The sequence below is a fragment of the Heterocephalus glaber genome, unplaced genomic scaffold, assembly GCF_053883595.1.
Source record: "Heterocephalus glaber isolate CG9 unplaced genomic scaffold, H.glaber_assembly_v1.0 deba00000331, whole genome shotgun sequence".
Taxonomy (NCBI): Eukaryota; Metazoa; Chordata; class Mammalia; order Rodentia; family Bathyergidae; genus Heterocephalus; species Heterocephalus glaber.
The window spans coordinates 27,490,081-27,510,900 of NW_028258142.1; the positions used below are offsets into that span (position 1 = coordinate 27,490,081).

Sequence of the window (20,820 nt, forward strand, 5' to 3'; positions counted from 1 at the left end):
TAGGGAAAAGATAGGATAAAGGCCTCATTGAGCTTTATTAGATCAACAGAGAAACTTACTAAAAGCAGTTTCTGCCCTCACAAGTAGACTCTGCAGTTAGGGTAATTAGAAAAACAAAAGAGGGAAAAGCTAGCTAGACTTGGGAGAGGCGGGCGTCGGGCAACACAATTATGAGGAAAGCCTGCTCACTTTACCCATTTGACAGAACGCCAGGGCTGTTATTTAATATGTAAGGCATTCGCGCTCATGAGCGAGCACACACAGACGCACGCACCTACCCATATACACATGTGTGTATGTTCTCACTTTAACATCACTATAATATTACACCAGATACACATATGGATACATAATCCCCTGTACTTAATCATTAAGTAAGCTGCCTTTCCAAGAGGCCCTCCTCCTTCACTTACTCATTACAAAGGGACAAGAAGAAACCAAGTGGCCGGGGCCTAGGTTAAGATCAAAGACGGTCAAGATAATCAGATATGGAGGAGTGCCCACCCAGGGATGGGAAAGACACTACTTCCCAATAAAGGAAGCCAGAGATAAGAGCTACGTGGGGTTTTGGCTCTGAAGCCTCCACCACCTCATGGTAGCTGTCTATCCTTTTTCTTTCCCATCTTTTCTCCCCAAATAAACCATCTTTTGTTGTACTAAACTTTGCGTTTTTTAAAGTTCCTTACTGGTGCCAGGTTTAGGATCACTGGGAAGTGCGCTTCAGCAGAGCAGTGGCATGGAGTGACCTGGCATGGTGAGGTGTCCACCCCAGGACGTAACACCTAGTTTATTATCAATTTGATAAAATGCGCTTTATACCTTTCAAATATTTCATAATACATCATCCTGAATTTCTTTTTTTGCTCTGAATTTTAACAGCCCATTTCTATATATACTTAGCATTTATAGAAGTCTAAAATTCTTCTCTAAAATTTAAATCATTTTCCTTAATTTGCCGTTATTTGTTTGTTTTTGGTACCGGGGATCGAACTAGGGTCCTTGTGCTTGCGAGGCAGGCAACAGATAATTTGCCATTATTTAAAAAAAAAATTACTCCCGAATAAGGGGCCAGAGCCAGACAATTCCACAGATCCCTAAGGCTTGTGATAATGAGTTAAGCTGGACTTTCAACATAAGGGAGTTATTTACCAAATCGAGCCCATCGCTTTTTATGTTACACAGGAAAGTTTAAATTAAGATCCCATGAAATCTGGTAAATTCAGTCATTCTAAGGAGAATCTAGAAGTAAACCCCGTATGATTGGAGAATACTTCTATATCATTTCTTCCCCCAGACTCTTACAAAACTCTAGAATTAGTCAACGACTGTGAAGCCAGGCTCTGAAGGACACTGAATTTTATGTAATGGAACATTTTGTTTTATTCCCTTGAATCTGAGCCTCTTGAGAGGACTTGGAGAAGCAGGAAAGGGGTTTATCTTTAAGTGAATAGATGAGTTGGTAAATGTAAAATCATATCTATTTTGCTGGTTGTTCACTAATTAGGAGGCAATGACCCCATGTGAAACGAAATGATTGCACTCCCTCTGGACGTTCCGGCACTGCTGGCTCAGGGCGAACGGCTTCCCAGCTTCCGGACTCTGCGCGCACGGTGACGGCGGGGGCCGGAAGGGCGCGGCCGAAGGCTGAATGGGTGGGGCCTGGGGGCGTGCCCCGGGGAGGCGGAGACAACATGGCCGCCACGAGCGCTTGGAGGACCTAAGAGGCGGTGGCTGGGGCCACGCCCCGTGCGGGAGGGCCGCTCTGTGCGCGCCCGCTCTATGATGCTTGCGCGCGTCCCCCGCGCGCCGCTCTGCGGGCGGGGCGGGTCTCCGGGATTCCAAAGGCTCGGTTACGGAAGAAGCGCAGCGCCGGCTGGGGAGGGGGCTGGATGCGCGCGCACCCGGGGGGAGGCCGCTGCTGCCCGGAGCAGGAGGAGGGGGAGAGCGCGGCGGGCGGCAGCGGCGCTGGCGGCGACTCCGCCATAGAGCAGGGGGGCCAGGGCAGCGCGCTCGCCCCGTCCCCGGTGAGCGGCGTGCGCAGGGAAGGTGCTCGGGGCGGCGGCCGTGGCCGGGGGCGGTGGAAGCAGGCGGGCCGGGGCGGCGGCGTCTGTGGCCGTGGCCGGGGCCGGGGCCGTGGCCGGGGACGGGGCCGGGGCCGGGGCCGGGGCCGCGGCCGTCCCCCGAGTGGCGGCGGCGGCCTTGGCGGCGACGGCGGCGGTAGCGGCGTCTGCAGCGGTGGCGGCGGCGCCCCCCGGCGGGAGCCGGTCCCTTTCCCGTCGGGGAGCGCGGGGCCGGGGCCCAGGGGACCCCGGGCCACGGAGAGCGGGAAGAGGATGGACTGCCCGGCCCTCCCCCCCGGATGGAAGAAGGAGGAAGTGATCCGAAAATCTGGGCTCAGTGCCGGCAAGAGCGATGTCTACTACTTCAGGTATCTGGGGTGGGGGTGGGGGTGGGGGTGGGGGTGGGCGGTGCTGTCAGGCCGGGTTCAGGGGTCGAGAGCTGACCTGGACCGAGGATGCCGAGATCAGAGCCGGGGCCTCTAGGGAATGTGGCAAGCAGGGGTAGGCCGGCCCGGGTAGTAGAACTTGTCTGGAACCCATAGGTGAAAGTTGACCCCAGTGCTATGAGAAGCATAGAGTCTGAAAGGTAAAGTGCATCTTAGTCGAAGCGTCGGCGTCAGAGAAAATGGTTTGCGAAGGAAAGGTTGCTGTGGTAGGAATGGTTAGTCCACTGAAGGGTTAAAATAGGTGTAATTCATCGAAACTATAAAAGTAGTCAGTGTTGGCTCCAGTCCCTGCCTGTCCCAGATTCATCATCAGCAAGCAAGAGTGTTTAATCATGCACGTGTGGGAGAATCAGCTGTCTGCAGAACAAAGTTTCAGTTACTTTGTGGGATCCTGGAAAGTTTCATATAAATTAGCCATTTGGAATGCCTAAATTTCTTTGGAACTCCTTGATGTTGCAGAACATACTCTTTTGAAAACTGAAACACTGTACTAAGTTGTTAGACTCCTAGACCACCATTGGGTCCAGGGTGGGGAGGTGGGAGGGAGACTTTTGACGATGTTTGGAGACCTGGTTCTCACACCAGGAGAGGTGGCATCTAGTGGTTAGAGTCAAAGATGGTCCAGTCCTGTGACACAGGACACACTGGCAATAAAGAATTGTCTGGTGTTAAACGTCACCAGGGCTAAGGTTGAGAAATCTGGTTTCAATGCCTTAAGGTTTTTCACTTTAATGTAATATTGCAGTCTTGTGGTTATGCTGTTCCTGTTCTTAGTTTGTATGAGACAGTAAGCTTAGGAAACTGTCGGTGGCTGTTGATATCAGTGGAATTATAAACAAATTTACTAAAAGTTTTTATAAACCATTCCATTTATAGAAAGGAGTATAAACTTATATTCAGTGGTTTGGAGGGCTGTGTTTATAGACAGAAACATTTTTTTAGGGACTATTTGAGTGTTGGAGCCAGTTGCCAGCCATTTAGCCATTGGAATAATGTTAGAATTTCTTTTCTTCGGTCATTCCACTTGGAAAATGTTTGTGTGTGTAAATATACAAATATATAATATGTGATTACTGCTGACATGCAAATATGGACGCTCCTTTGCCCCATGCTGGGGCTCCAACAGGGCCTTGGGCATCTTTGGGCAAGCAGTCTGCCACTGAGCTGTGTATGTTTCCCAGCCTCTGAACGTATTTTTGATAGCCACTCAAATATGTGGATGAACAGTTTTAGTAAATTCAAATCTAATGATAAAATGGAAAACTTCCTTTAAAAATATAAAGATGATTATCTTGTTTTGTATTTCGGTATCATTCAATATTTAACGTAATGTTATGAAAGTTACTCTAGTTGAAAAAAAGTTACTTTTCTTAAGTTCATTTGTTGCGTTCAGTGATAATCACAATTGCTTATTTTTGCGTAGTCTTTCATTTGCAGCACATTTGGTTTTCTTTGTAAATAGGCAGAACCTTCTGTGAACTGTATGCTAATGTCTTGTGGGCAGTTACATTTGACAAGACTTATTATATGTCTGAGATTGAACTCCTTGAGGAATGGATTTATTCTCAGTTGGCCATCTTAGACTTTGAATTTCATTCCCAATGACAATTCTCCTGGGATATGGCTTGTTTGGTTTAGGGATGACGTATTTGTTCAGATTAACTTCTGGTTATGACAAAGCTTTTTTTTTCTCGATCTTATGGTAGCTAGAAAGTTATTTTAAAAAGTCGAGCCAGGCATAGTGGTGCATACCTGTAATTCTGATTTCTGGAGACTGAGGCCAAGGATTACTTGAGCCCAGTTCGAGGCCAGCCTGAGCAATGCTGTGAGACCCTGTTTGTAAAAAAATAAAACTAGAACTTTGGGCTGGGAATATAACTCAGGTTAGAGTGCTTGTCTGGCATGCTTGGGGCACTGGGTTTGTGTCCCAGCACCACCAAAAAAAAAAAAATTGCTAAAAAGATCTTTATAATGAACATTTCAATTTGTGATCACACCTACTTGAATGTTAGAATGCTTTAAATGTTAAAATTTTTTTTTTTTGGTACCAAGGATTGAACTTAAGACCTTGCGCTCACAAGGCAGGCAGTGGAACTACTAAGATAAATCCCCAGCCCTAAATGTTAAATTCTTTATACAGACTTTATATATTTTATACTAGAAATGTCTGAACAATGTAAAAGAAATTTTCTAAACAAATTTACCTTAAGGCAATCACAAACTAGTGTGGTGATAATTACTCTTTGAACATCTTTTTATGAGTGCTGTAGCATAGTTTGACTTTTACTTGTTTATGCAAAATGAAAAACACTGAGCAGATTTGTGACACGGTGTGTAGTGCAGAGCTAGAAAAAGTTGTCTGTAGTTTATTGACTACCTACAAAGTGTGAGTTACTATGCAGGATCGTTAACATCCATTTTTGATTTCTTTTTTACGTTCTGAAACAGTAGGATACATGTAAGATGATTTTAGACTTACAGCATAGTAGTTTCTTTGACTTGTGACTAGCTTTCTGTGATGAATGATGTTGGTAACCTACTTACTGTAGAGGACAAATTATTTTCAACCCACAGTGTTAACTGCTTTACATATCAGTGTCCCTTATACATCTTGCCCTTAAAAAAATACAAAACAGTAGCTCACAAAGGTCTTACCATATTTGTTAATAGGTGGGTGAAGAGCGAACGCTCCAGTTGCTAATGTGAACACCTGCACCCATTTGTTCACACAGCTTCTAAGAGCGCTAACCCCCAAATTAACCTGCCCCAGGGGAGATTAATTTAATCTGTGCCTGTTAACGTGGGGTGTGCTGACACTTATTAATCGGACTGAAATTATGCTCATCAGAAAAGCTTCTGATTTTGGTAGAATAGTTTTTGGCTGTTTCCTGAAACTGCCAACTTCTAATAGGAAGGTGTGTCACTGGTTGCCAGTTAAGCAGTATAATTATGTCTTCTGTCAGGATTACTGATAGTGTGGCAGTTCGTATGTGTTATCATCCAAAATGTGTTTTTTAAACAGGTGTGGCTTGATAAAGTTGGATTCATTGGTATAGTTTCTGAAAAAGTTTGTTGCCATCGTTTGAACCCATGATTTGAACAATAATTTTCTGACTGGTCATCTTGATCCTGTTCTAGTTTTTGGTTCCCTGCATAATGTTGCTGATTGATATTTTTGAAATATTATTTTCCTCTTCGTACAATCCTTTAGGCGCTCTAACTTGCCTTTTTTAAAAAAAAAAAAACTCAGGTCTAAACTTGTAGAATTCTAAGCTCTTGGTCATAACTTGGGGTTAAAGACCTGGGAGTCATGGTAAAACTATTACAGATTTTGCCATAAAGTATCTTCTGGCTGGGTACTGGAAACATAATAATAAAGTTTTGATTTATCAGGATAATGATGAATTTACACCACATTACTTCCTTGAAAAAAAGGTATTGTAGAACCAGAGAATTAAAGTAATTATAGTAGGGCTGGGAACTTAGCTCAGTGGTGCCATACTTGCTTCACAAGTGCAAGGTCCTGAGTTCAATCCCCAGTACCAAAAAAATACGTAATTATAAAGACTAGGCATCTGAAGAAAAACTAAAATGATTTCACTTTTTGATCTTGAAAGAAGAGGATTCAGTTGTAATTGAGGTCTATAAAATCATGAGTGATGTTAATTAAAGTAGGCATCTCTAGGGAAGGCAGCATAAGGATTAAGAGGTATTCCAAATCTGCACTTAACAGTGGGTGCAGACTTGAGTATGTTGTTTAACTTCTCTGTGCTGTGTTTTCTCTGTTTATAAAATAGGAATGATTGTTACCTGTACCTCCTAGTGTTTATTATGTGGATTCAGTTCTAGAGCACTAAACTAAATATGTAGATATATTCTGGATGCATGAATTCTGAATCATCAGGGATGTAAAAGTTTAACCAACCTTCTTTTACCTTTTTTGGGTCAAATCTCCCCAAAACAAAAAAAATCAGTCAATCAACTAACCAACCAGCCCACTTCTGATCGCCAGGATTTTGAATAAGGATTACTCAGCTGCAGCCATATTTTCTTTTTGTTTATTCCTATCCAGTTAAAGTTGCTATCTGCTAGATTACTCACGTATTCATTTCCATAGAACCTTTGTCTCACATAGGTCTTCCTTCCCTCTAGGCACAATGCTTCACACACAGATGCTAAATAGGTGTTTACTTATTAATACTACATTTGGAATTTTATAAAACAAGCCTTATATGACTTACTAGCTTTTGTTTTATTTACATTACTTGTGTTGGATGAAATTGTTTGAGATATTTTATTATTACGGTTAACCATTTTTGTGTGTAATTTTCATCATTAATGTAAGTGTAGTGTAAAACAGCTGTTTTCTGGGATTTTCAGTGTTGGAGATATTGTTAGAATGGTAAACAGGATGCTCATAGTGCAGACACAAGTAACAAATCAGCATATGAATTTTGTCTGTGTTTTTCATAGGATACAATATAGGGTCTTCTTTCCCTTAATTCTATGTGTGTTCTGTGTCACAACTCAGAATTTTGACAGATTTGATATTATTTGTTATCAAATGAACTATTACATACAATCTTCATATCCTTATTAGGAATAGATGGAATTTCTTCCATTTTGCAAATGGAAGTTTGCATAGGGAAGTTAATGTACTAGAGATTGTACCCCTGTATAGTTAAGGATACTGAAGCAGGTGATTTAACCCCATACCTCCCTCCCTTTCCCAGAGTGGGTATTGAACCTAGGCAGTTGTGTATGCTAGGCAGGTTCTCCACTACTCCATCATGTACCCAGACTTTTAAAAAAAATTTTGAGACAGAGTCTTGCTGAGTTGCCCAGAGTGGTCTTGAACTTTCCATCCTTCTACCTCAGCCTCCTGAGTAGCTGGGATTGCAAGTGTGTGCTACCTTGTCAGGCTTAACCTCTGAACTTTTAACCACTTTGCACTGCTGCCTGGCGCAAGATTCCCTATTGAATCCTCAAATATTGGAACACCTCGTGCCTGGTCTACTTTATTGAGGCTGGTGTGCCACTGAAATAATGTAATTATTTACTGTTATACTTGTATCCTGAAGATGTTGAAGTGTGAATTTTCAGTCCTATTTGGTAGTGAAACTGTTGTACCCAAGGGTGACCTTCTGGCCTTATGTAATACTGGAGAGAAAAAAAAAAAAAGGAAAAAAATTGTGGTAAGTTAAAATAATTTAAACAGTATTATTCTTGGTAATAGAAGCATTCAGTTTTCTCTGATTTATTTTCAACCTAGGATTAATATTATTATTTCTTAGATTTTTAGATAGGCAGCCCATTCTCTAAGAAGTCTATAGATGTTCATTTTAAAAGCTTTCACTTAAATTAGAAGAAATCAAGTTGTCATTTACAGGCTAAATGTAGCCTATGAGATACTTTCTCACAGAAGCTCATTTACTTTCAGAGTTGAGATAAAGTTGAAATGTACCCTAAAGACCAATTTTTTTAAAAAAGCTTTTTAGTTAGAAAAAGAAATTGAATATTTATTAAGAACTTATTTTATGACACAAAGTTTGGGTTGCCTTTTAGTCTTTTCTTTTGATATTGCAAAACTGAAATCTGTATCCGGAAATGAAGGACATAACAGGTATGGTGGAAATTGTGCTCCCTCAGCTGCACCATCATATTTTTTTGTGATATGCTAGAGGAATTTTTGTTAAGGTACAGCGTTGTCATCTGTCCTCCATCTGATATTTAGAATCTGACATGCAAAATCTCACCTGCCACCTTACCCACAATACCTGTGTTAGAGGAAATACATAGCTCAAAAGGAACTCATGCATATGCAGCCTAAAAATAATCTCCAACAGAAATCAGTAGATGATTTTTTCAAATCATTTAAAAATATTTCATTTGTCAGAGTATTTTTTTATGGTTTAGTTTTAATTATTGGAACAGAAGCAGGTAATTTGCAGAGGGAAACTTACGGTTCTTTGTTTTTAAAATTTTATAGTGGGACTAATAAAAATTTATAGTCTTTTAACTGATACTTGAGATCGTCTCAAAACCTTCATGGCCAATTAGAAATAAACTCAACTCTTACTTCATGGGGTTATGGTTTTGGCTTCAAATTAATGCCATTTGCTGTTCCTGTTTATTGGTGTTTTATTGCCCTTGGCCATTTTTCACTAAAGATTGACTATGATTTCATCAGAACCTCTGAAATCTGTAACTTCCCAAAGAAGGGGAATGAAAGTATGGCATAGAATGAAATTTAAATAATGTCTTTGACCTCATACTTTTCCTTTTTTTGCTATAATATGGATTCTAGCTCATTTGCTTGGAAACTTGATGTACATAAGCTCTATATGAATACAAATGTTTAAAATTAGATTTTAGAATTGAATACTTAGTATTTATCAAGAAATATTACGATATCATCTCTTTTTAAAGATTTCTTGGTATTCTTTTATCTTTACATTGGATGAATCCTTAGACAAAGTATGAAAGAATATCCTTAAATTTTTAACAGGTATGCATCTCTCAAAAGAGTTTTCGCAGATGCCCCTGGTAGAAATAGGCCAGTTATATGGCATTTTGAGTACACTTCTGTTAGCAGTTACATTTGCATTTGGATTTTTTTTTTGGTACTGGGGATTGAACTCGGGACCTTGTGCTTGCAAGGCAGGCTGGCGGCACCGAGTTAAATCGCAGGTCCAAAGCACTTACATTTGCTTTAATAAGTAGTTAGCAGGTCTTTGTTGTCTACCAGATTCTGGACTTCCTTAAGGTCAAGGACTGAAATTCATTTTTGAATATTCACTATCCAGCACAGTCTCTAGTATATGAAAGGTTCTTAATAAATCATTGCTGAGTGAAACACGTTTAATTCCCTTCTCTCTTTTTTAAAATTTATTTTATTTTTTAATTTTTTATTAAATTCTTTTATTGGTACATTGTAGGTATACAATGGTTCATATGGGCTGTAGATAACGTAAGCTTGACTTCTGCAGGATAGAGGGTGCCTTGTGATCCCTGTTCTGCTCATCATCCAACCTCATATTGAATCAGTTAGATGATTACTGAATAGCTGAAGTAAACATAACTTTTCCTTAAACTTGTGTGTTATGCATATACATTATATGTAGATTTTTTGAACTGAAGGAAGCTATAGGACTTTTGATTCCTTTTAATATTGAAGAGTCCCTTTATTCTTTATTTTAAAAAAAATCTGCCATCAAAAATTGCTTTTGTATTGTCTTGAGAGGATAGTTCTACCTAATTTGAACTAAATTATTATTTCTTTCACTATAATTTTGAAGGTATTACAGTATCTTTAAGTGATGTACAATAAAAATAATAGAAAAATGAAGTAGACACAGAAAACATGTTGCAACTTTTATTATTACATTCCCCAGTCATCCCATCAAGTTGCCATAGAAATTTTAAATTCTTACTCTACACTTGTGTACCTACTTGAGGACCAGTACATTTGTCCACAGATCACACTTGGGTAGCCATAGTTTAGAATATAGAATGAGGACTTTTGAGTTAGAAGTGTGTAGCTTGAATTGTGCTTTACTGCTTTAACTTGGACAGATTTTTAATTTTCTGCAAGCCTCTGGTTTCTTAAGTATAAATCCAGGGTAAGAATTTCATTTCATGGACTTTTTTTTTAGATTAAGTGAATGTAAGGGATTTGGTGTGTAGTAGATGGTCAGGTCACATCGGTAAAATGTAGTTCCTTTCTTCTTGGTTAACCAGTATAAAGAGAAGCATGTGCTTGGCAATTATGTGAAGATTTACAGTATTTTGTTATGATTTGAAATATTATTAGGGCACATAAATTATAGTTTATTGGGGTTTTAAAAAAATACACTTTTTTCTTGGTTATAAAAGTAACCCATGCTCAATGCAGAAAATTAGAAAATATAAAAGAATTTAGAAAAGAAAGTGATAATCATTATTGTGGTCTCTAAAAGCACCACTGTTAATATTTTGACCTAGTATTCCCAGTCTGTTTTTTAGGAGTGTGAGTATGTATGAATGTGTATATACATAGTCACATACTTTTATTATGGAGAAGTTCAAATATATACAAGGAGATAAAAAAATATAATGAAATCCTCAGTACTCATTCAGTTGCAACAGTCCTCAATGCCTGGCCAATCTTGTTTAATCTACAACTCCCTCTCCTCAGTTGTATTTTGAAATGATTTCCAGACTTTCCTTTTTGGCATTCAAAAACAATGTTTAGTCTCTAATTCAATAAAAATAAGTATTTTTCTTTTCTCCTCCGACCATGTCTCTGTTTCTCTCTCCCTTTTTTGTTGATACTGGGAATTGAACCTAGAGCCTTCATACTGAGCTACATACACATTCTTTTTTGATTTTGAAACAGAGTCTTGCTAGTCGTCATTCTGGGCTGAAACTTTTGATCCTCCTGCTTTAGAGTGATCACTCCCAGATCATTCTGGGCTTATTGCCATGTACTACCATGCCTGGCTTTGTGAGTTTTCTATACCACGTAAAATTGTGTGGTGATTTCTTCCACATTCATGTTGAAGGAAAAAAAGAATACTGTTGCATCTTTTTTTTTTTTTTTTTTTTGGTACTGGAATTGAACTCGGGTCCTTGTGCTTGCGAGGCAGGTGGTGGAACCACTGAGCTAAATCCCCAGCCCTACTGTTACATCTTTTAAAGCAATCAATAGTATATTTTTCTTATTTAAAAATACTGTTCCACTCCCATCCCTTTAATGATCAGACTTTTTGTCCAGTGTCTTTTTTTTTTCTATTACTGGGGATTGAACCTGGGGGATGCTATACCACTAAGCTCTATCCCCACCCAGCCGTTTTTAAATTTTTATTTTGAGACAGGGTCTTGTGAGATTTGCTAAATTGCCTAGGCTGCCCTTGAATTTGTAATCTTCCTGCCTCAATCTTTGAAATAGCTGGGATTACAGGCATGCTTTCTTCATTCCCTGCAAGATTTGATATTTTTAAAAACTTCTTTTCTATTTTCAGAGGAAATATTGAATTTGCATACTTTAATGCTTATATATTTTAAACATTTTGTTGTAGAAAAATTAAAACATACATAAACAAGTAGAATTGTATAAAAATTATTTAGCCTGAACTATTGTTAACATGTGGTCAGTCTTACTACATCCCTACCCCAGTCTATTGCATCTGACCCAGCCTTCATTATTTGAAGCAAATCTGACATCATATAATTTCATTCATAAATAAGTACCTCATTTAATAAGTAAGACATTTGTGAATATAAGATTTAAACTTGTGGAAATTTTATAATCATACAGAGCTTGATGTTGCAAAACTAGCAGAGAACCCAGTGGGCAATTCATGATTACTTCCTGCAAGGAGTTGAAGGAATATGTGGGGAGCTGACTTTTGGGGTATGTGGTGTGTTGAAGCCATGGTATACATTCTTTTTATTGGTTTGGAGGTTTTCTGATTATAGGTTTGTACTTAAGTAGTAAGTAGTCATGAATTGCTATATGGATTCAGAGGAAGGAAATATTCCTATTACTGGGTTTGGTGGAGGATTTCTGTATGGTGGAGGTGTAGGATATTAGATGGAGGGCTGTTTTGGGTATCTTGGATATGGGGGTTATAACACGTGACTCTTGCAAGCCATTTAGCAGAATGCAGTACAATAAGCCAGTGTGTCTAGAGCAAAGGTCACTATGTAGGAGAAATGGAAAGTAGGGTTGAAAGGTTAAAAAGATGAAAAAAAATGAATTTCATATGCGGGGCTAAGATGTTTGGCTCCCTTTTGCTAATGGGAAAAAGTCCCTTGAAGGCTTTCACCTTTATTTTTAAATTTAAATTTTTTTTTTGGTACCAGGCATCGAACTCGGGTCCTTGCGCATGCACAGAAGGCGGCGAAACCACTGAGCTAAATCCCCGGCCCAATTTTAATTTATTTTTAACTGCTATGTTAACACAAATTGTGCATACTTACGGGGTTATTTTACATTTTTTTAATTTTCATTGTTTATTTTGACACAAATTCAAATTGTACATATTATAAGTTTTTAAAATTAAATTTACATTGAATATTTTTAAAGAGGAGCTGTGGTCAGAGTGGTGTTTCAGAAAGACCAATGTAAATAGTTTAGAATACAAAGAGGCTGGCACATAGCAAGTCAGTCTACCTTGGTAGTTTAGACCTGAAGTGATTTTAGACTAGATTTGGGCTGTGGCAGTGAAAAAGAAGGGTGGGCTCAAAGGTGATTATTTAGTAACTGATCAGACATGAAAGATGGAAATATACTGTAAGAATAGATTAAAAATATATCAGGAACAGACTTTAGAGAGGGGCTTAGAAAAAGCCTGTGCTTAGTGAGATGAAGTTGAAGAGGGGTGTGAGTAGCTGAATTTTGCAGTTTTGCATCCATGTATGTGTTGAAGTAATGGTACACATTCTTTTATTGGTTTGGTGGTTTCTGAGTATAGACTTTTGTATTTAAGTACAAAAAGATGATTCTAATTTCATATTTGTAGTTAACCCTTGATTTCTGGTCACAATTGTTACATAGTTAGGGGACACTTTTTCTTTGGATACTTATAAGTAACCAATAAGCTTTAACACACGAAGGGGTAGAAATAACTATATATATATTTTTTTTTTTTTTTCTTTTTTTCTTTTTGGTCTCAAACTTTTCTAGCGCTTACAGAATTTTTAGTGTGAAGATTTTTATTCCCTAAAAGTGACTTCCTGATAATGACTGGGAGTGATGAAGCTCTGCATGTGCTCTTCAGCTACACAGCCAGCTATTGCTACCTATGGTGACCCTTGCCATTCACAACCAACTTCATCTTCTTCAACTCTAGTGATGGTCACTCTCACAGGTCACTGTCTTAGAGATAGGTTTGAGATATATTTGTGTTTGCTCTTCATAATAGTTTGACTAAACATCCTGATTATCCATGTTATCCAAAGCAACATGAAAACAAAACGTTGTGTTAGGGCAATGGTTTCATAGGCACATGGCAGATATTCTGCAGATAACAATTTTTATGTCATTGCCTGGTGGGCCATGTTCTGGTTGTCTAGCTCAGGCAGTAATGATCACAGCTAAGTTAATGTGACAAAAATGTGAATACCATTAAATTAAGGTGATGTACTTTAAAGATTCTGATACCTGAGGTTTTTTTTTTTTTTTTTTAAGATTTGAAAGTCCAATGTCAGATAAAATTTCTTTATTTTGATACTTTATACTTAAAAATTTCTAAGATGCAGTTAGGCTTAAGAATTTCTTTAAACACTGTAATCAAAATGAAAGAAGGCAAAACAAAACAAAACAAAGAAGCAAAAGTTTAAGTGATGAAATGTTCTTACATGAACTGGAAAAATACAACTTATGTTTTTTATTTTGAATTAGTCCTTTTCTTCAGGGTATTTAAACAGTGAGTAGGAGACATTAAAGATGCAATCACAAATTGGTTAGAAATAGCATGTTCATGGGGCAGTTTATGGAATTTTTTGTGTGTGTGGTTGAAAATGAAAATAGTATTTCATTACTGGGATTAGAAATAATCTCCTTGTCAGAGAAAACTGAAAATGACTAATATCCTTCATCATTCTGAGTTAAAAAGCAAAATAATTTCTCTGAGTTATGAATTGGTACTTTTAAAATAAAAGCTTAGTCACTTTCTAAATCCTGGTGTTTCTGAGACCTGAACCTACAGCAGCCATTTTAGAGACAGATGGTAATTTATGCACTCTGGATTAATACCCGTGCTTGTGTCCTCAGTTTGCCACTTCATTGGTGGATTTCCTATTTTAACTATTCTTTTGGGCCTTTTGCTCTTATTGCTTGCTTTCATTTTTTCCAGAACAAAATCCCTGACCTTAAAATCTCCTGTAGTAACTAGGTTGAATTTTCTCAAAGGATTGCACACAAGCTGTAGTTACAGAAAAAATAATGGTTTGGACTGCTGTTTCTGTATAGCAGTGTGTATGACAAGTACCTGTAGCCGTCCAATACAGATGCTTCATAGAAGTCCCATCTTTATGACAGGAGGTGGAGATTCATTGTGAATGTTAGTCGTTACCAGTTAACATTTCAGCTTTCTTTGCACATGTTAATAGTTAAAACTTGACTTCTGGGCCGGGGATTTAGCTCAGAGGTTTCGCCGCCTGCTGAGCAAGCACAAAGACCTGAATTTGATCCCCGGTATCAAAAAAAAAAAAAAAAGAATAAAACTTGACTTCTGCCTTTTTTTTCTTCATTGCTAATTTAGATTATTAGGGGAGCATGTGAGACTTATTTAATAAAGAATATTTTTAAAAAAATCAATAAATATAGGAATAATTTTAAGCCATGTTAAGCTGCTAATCTAGATCATAAATTTACACAATCACATTTTATCAGTATAGCCTTTTATTTATTTTTTCTTGTGCTGGAGACCAAACCCAGGGCCTTGTACATGCAAAGGGTGCAGTCTATCCTGGAGGCAAGTATAGACTTCTAATTGAGGTCTTAGGTATTTAAATTTCTTTGGTTTGAGGAAGAGGTATCTAAAATGGATTGATCTCTAATAAGTTTTGTTCTATAGGGAACGTGACTATGGGGCTCTAGTAGGTTTTCAGATGTAGTGGATAACTGACATTTCAACTGCTGCAAGAGAAACTGCTGGTTATAGGTTTAATTGGTGAAATCTGTCAAATGATTCCCCCCAAAATGACCTCATATTTTGTCTTTAAGCCACGTGCTGAGACTAGTAGTTCTCTTGTCTTTTCAGTAAAAGTTGCTGCTTGAATATTTTCATTTTCTGGAAAATTACAATCAGTTAAAAAAGCTCAGCTTTTTATTGAACTAAGTAGATCTTTTGAGGGTAGTCTGAGAATTGCCATTTTATTTTGTGGCGAGACGTTTTTCACTCAAGATTTATCTCAAATAGTTTCTCAGAATCTTTACTGCTAGGGCTGGGGATTTACCTCAGTAGTTCTGCCGCCTGCCTCACAAGCGCAAGGACCTGAGTTCGATCCCTGGTACCAAAAAAAGAATCTTTACTACTAACTTGAGTATATGATTATATAAGATCACTACTTTAGCTTAATACAGATTGTAGTTCTGTAAGTGATGAGTATTTTACATAAACTTTTTAAATTAGTTTGGTTCATTTAGTAATACTTCATTTCTTACAGACTAACCATAAAAATATTTTCCAGTTTAGTTTTTAAATTACATGTAGTATAATTTTTAAGTAAGTATAGGACTTATTATTCCATTATGTCTGTAAATGAAAACGACTTGACATCCTTTCTTCAATTGCTAAGGTTCCTTGTTATCAGAAAATTACCTTTTTCAATACTAGCTTGTAATCTAATGTTTAAGAGTTTCAGAAAGTGGCATTATAATTCCTGGTTACTGGATTCTTCCGGGGAATGTGTAGGAATTGTAATGAAACAATTGCAGGGGAGAGTAGGTTTTCTTGTTTTGTTTTATTTTTTTGAGACAGTATTTCTGTGTAGTTCAGGCCATCCTTGAACTCACTATATAGCACAGGCTAGCCTGGAACTCGAGATCCTCCTACCTCAGCCTCCTGAGTGTTGAGATTAAGGCATTCCACCAAGTGTGGTTTAGATTTTTTTTTTCTTTAGGTACGGGGAATCAAACTCAGGACCTTGTGCTTGCCAGGCAGGCGCGGCGCCACTGACCTAAATCTTCAGCCCCTGGTTTAGATACTTTAAAGTGGGTTGGAGAATAACAGGAAGCTGCCTAGGGGAGGTGACATTTTAGCTGGGCTTGTAGGTTTAATAGCCTTTTGACAGGCAAGATACTGCTTGTATTCATCCTTCTTGTCTGGAAAAACATGACTGGGAAAATTATAGGTATGTGGCATATTTTGGTGACTTTAAGTTTGGAATGCAGGTACCAATGCTGGTAGGATTAAAGTTTTTGATGTCTTATTAAGGAGATGAAGCTGTTTGTCAGCATGGAAGAGTCTCTGAACAACTCCCTCCTTCCCATCATGGTACAGTACTGGGGATTGAACCCAGGCATGCTCAACCACTAAACTACATACCCAGCTGTTTTTATTTTTTGAGGCAGCATTATGCTAAGTACCCCAGGCTGGCCTTAAACTTGCCATCCTCTTGTATAGCTGGTATTACACGCATGTGCCTCCATGCCTGCCTGAGCCTCTGAACATTTAGAATTTGAACTTGGTAGTGGGTATGTGGCTAAGAGATGGGAGCACTGAGAGTGTGATGTGCCCATCTGGCTTGGAAGATTAGGTATTACTAGGTAGGTAGTGATGCCACTAACAAAGGTGAGGTTCGGGGGTGGAAGTATTATGGTGGGAAGATGATTCAAGTTTTGGACAGTATTGAAAGTGACTTGATTATTTTGTGCTACTGAGTGTATTTGGAAATTGAGGTTAGAGTTGAAGTTAAGCTTTGCTATATGTGATCCTATATTGTTTTGTTTTCTTTTCTTTTTTTTTTGTTTGGTACCGGGGATCGAACTCGGGTCCTTGTGCTTGCACAGCAGGCGGCGAAACCACTGAGCTAAATCCCTGGCCCCCTATATTGTTTTCTTTGGAGTGTTCTGGTTGTCTGCTTTCTTTCATTTTTTTTAGATTATGGTTATTACAACTTGTTGTCTTCATCTCTTGGCTGAGTTCTATATATCTTGAATTCTCATTTAGGAATACTTAAGTCATATGATTGTGGGAAAAGAAGTCAATAAGATCTTTGGTTGTCTTAAAATTTTTAATGATGGAATATCATAGAACACAAGTGCCATGTGTTGGTTTAGACTTGATCCAGAAAATTGTTTTATTGTTGCCAAGAAATATTTTATTGTTGGTTCCCCAGAATTTTTCCTTTTGTCTTCTGTTGAATTATTTTTCTCTTATTGTGATCAGTTGATACATGGGTAGGTCCTAAATATGACATGCTGGCTTCTTTGAGTTTTCTAGAATTCTCTATTTTCTTCTGGTGACATACCACATTGGTGTTAGCAGTTCTAGCATATTTGGCTTAGAAAATTTACAAGACCTTGGACACATTCTTTTTTGATACATTCTTATAAAAATTTTCTTATGAATTAATGCCACATAGGAAATACATCTTAGAAAAAATTAGTCTTTCATATAATTCTGGCACTTCCATAATTTTCCACTTTTTGCAATATTTTTTAAAAGAAGTAAATTATTCTCAGTATACTTTTGTAATAAAACTAATATTAATATTGTATAAACAAGTTTATGAATGTTTGCCTTAGTTTCTTTTTCTTTTTTCACTGCAGTAGGTCTTGTAGGGAGCATTTAAATGTTGTCAACATTTAGAAATTTTCTTCTAAGAGTTTTGAGCCCAAATTACAATATATAAATTGTAATTGTTTGTTTGTGTGTTTTTAATAATTATTGACTTCAGAATTTCAGATTCTTTCTGATTACCATTGTTGTTTTATTTATGTAATACAGGGGGTAAAAACCCCAGCATTTTCCAAAGTCAGTTTGGAAAGAGTTTGTAGGATTGAAGACATTTGTAGTGAGCATGCAGTGCTATAGGTCCAGTTTGTGTTTGGATTCTTTAGCAATTGCTGAGTGAGTGATTACTAGGATAATCTGTAGCAACATCTGTTATGTGCTCCAGTGGTGTACCGAGGGGGGTGTTTTATTAGATGACACATTATCTTTTATTACAGGGAAGCTGTGAAGTTCTCTTAAAACTTTAATAGTGCTAAAAAAAACCCATGTAAAATTATAAAGTAATAATTGGAGGAATAAAGGAAGTCACCGAGAGAAAAGGTTTATATAGAAATGTATGGTATTATTGCTGCCTTTTGTATATTTAACTTTATCTTTCTTCTAGTCCAAGTGGTAAGAAGTTCAGAAGCAAACCTCAGTTGGCAAGGTACCTGGGAAATACTGTTGACCTCAGCAGTTTTGACTTCAGAACTGGAAAGATGATGCCTAGTAAATTACAGAAGAACAAACAGAGACTGCGGAATGATCCTCTCAATCAGAATAAGGTTGGTTAATTTACTTATAGCATATATAGCTTATATACGCTATTTCAAAAGCTCTCCAAAAACTATCTCATGTTGTAATTATGTTACTGAAAATTTGGTTGTACAAATGCATCCACCCCCTGCAAAAGTTTTTGACTTCTGAATTTTTTCTCATATTTGGCAGTACTTGCACAGAGAGAGCATAAGTAATTTGTGCACATTAGAAAACATTTCACTATCTCTAGGCCAGTGTATATCATACTTTTTGACCCATTGGATCATTTTACAGAAGATTTATTAATACTAATTGTTCACTTAAAAAAAATAGCTCTTGTTGCCTAAAAAGAGTAAAAAAAAATTTTTTTTTGTACTGAGGATGGAACTCAGGACCTTGCAGTTGCCAGGAAGCCATGGCACCACTATGTTACATCCCCGGCCCAAGACAAAATTTTAATGTAGCAAAAATCTTTACCTATAGTAATTTTCGAGTTCAGAAGTTGAGCAAGAGCAGTTTTGATTTTGATTTTTGATAATGTTGAAGATACTGACTCTCAGGTATAATATTCTCATCCCAATACTGTGATTAGAGATTCCCCCCCCCCCCCCATGGAGCTGCATCTCCAATTCTTTTTTAAAATTTTGAGATACTGTAACACTTGTTAAGTTGCCCAGGCTAGGCTCCTGCCTCAGCCTCCTAGAGTGCTGGGATTACAGGCATGTGCTACCATGCCTAGCTTCTATTACGGTCTAATATTATTGGGCTGTTGGGTTGATAATGTATCATATATCAATTTAAACAATTCTCATTTGAATTATGCTAATTTAATTACATTAAAATACCCAGTATCTTTACAAAGCACACTTCTTTTCCTCTAAGGACAGCTAAGTGTCTGTAACCCACAAGTGACTCATTGATTTGCCACAGTCCTTCTAAGACTGCTAAGATTATTTCCATCTGTAAGGAGCTAGGAGATGAGGTTGAAGTCATCAGTGTAGTTACCTAAGTTAACTATTTTAATCAATTTAAAAATGTTTTAAAACTTTAGAGATCTGTGTGTATATGTTGCCACAACCTCTTGTCTCTCACTAATGATGTGAAGATAAAGGATGGAAAACTAGAGTCTTATTTTTTCTTGGGATATGACTTGATATAACTTAGCTGTATTTATTTTAGGAACCCAGAGGCAGTTTAGTACAATAGAAAGGGCTTAGGACTTTGGCAGGCATGGTTTGGTGAACTGGCTTTGCTACTTATTAGATGATGTAGTCATAGGAATTTTCTTAACTACTGAGAGCCTCAAGTTTTTATTTGAAAAATTAAGGTAATAAATTTTTCCTTGGGCCAGGGATTTAGCTCAGTGGTTCTGGTGCCTGCCTTGCAAGTGCAAGGTCCCAAGTTCGATCCCTGGTACCAAATAAATAAATAAATAGAATTTTCCCTAGCATTAAATAGGAATTTATAGCTAGCAAAGTATTTGATTCGTGTTAGTTCTGTTCCTTTCCCCTTTGCTCCTTCCTTAAGCTGCCATGTATCTGAGTACCGGTAAACAACTCTTTTTACTTTTTCTGAAGGGTTTGGGGCGGTGATGGCAAACCTTTAAGTTTTCAGTGATAACAAATAGCACACTGCAGCACATGTGGCATAGGTTCGCCACCACTGGTGTAGAGTCTCTGGTTCGTGCTTGCTTTTATTCACCTTAATAGTTTGTTTTCACCTTTTTTTTTTTTTTTTCCTTTGTGGTACCAGAGATCGAACTCAGGACCTTGTGCTTGTGAGGCAGGTGGCAGAACCACTGAGCTAGATCCCCGGCCCCTTAATAGTTTCATTTTACAAAATTAATTTCTGAAAATTGGTGTGGAGGTCAGAAGGCATTGTCTCCTCACATCATAATATTGAATCTTATATTTTCCATTGGGGCATTCTCAGGTACTTTGTTTGGAAAGGCCAAAGGGAAAGGAAGGCTAAATTGCCTCTGCATTGTTTAACTATGAGATTAGTTTGGGTTAATAGTTACAAAGATGTTAAGAAAGGTAAGAGTGGAGGGATCCCAAGTTAGCAAAAGTTAGGACCTAGAACCATGTATGTGTGTAGGTGATTGCATCTTAAGGAAATCGTTACGCTAGGGTTCTTTTGCTTCTTAAGTGTACAGAGGAAAATTAAGATCTAGCTCTAAAACTACCTTTTAAAAGTTCTCTGTGGAAAAAAGTTCTCTGTGGAAAAAAGTTCTCTATAGTGGTCAGGTACCTATAGAAGGGGCATAGATATTTATGAAATGAATTCTTTCAAATTGCCCTGTTGTTGCTAGAATGACAATTTTGTTAAAATTATTTAGTATAATATGAG

The 20,820-nt window shown here is 37.8% G+C and overlaps 1 protein-coding gene across 1 annotated transcript in view; it reads left to right on the forward strand.

Moving 5' to 3' along the window:
- The first annotated feature begins 1,777 nt into the window (after nt 1-1,777).
- Mbd2 (methyl-CpG binding domain protein 2) overlaps nt 1,778-20,820 on the forward strand; it is a 72,264-nt gene continuing 53,221 nt past the window's right edge. Inside the window, exons 1-2 of the mRNA XM_004855174.4 lie at nt 1,778-2,428; nt 18,338-18,497. Of these exons, the coding sequence (XP_004855231.2) occupies nt 1,890-2,428; nt 18,338-18,497 (699 nt within the window). The 5' untranslated portion in view covers nt 1,778-1,889. The remainder of the gene's footprint in view (nt 2,429-18,337; nt 18,498-20,820) is intronic.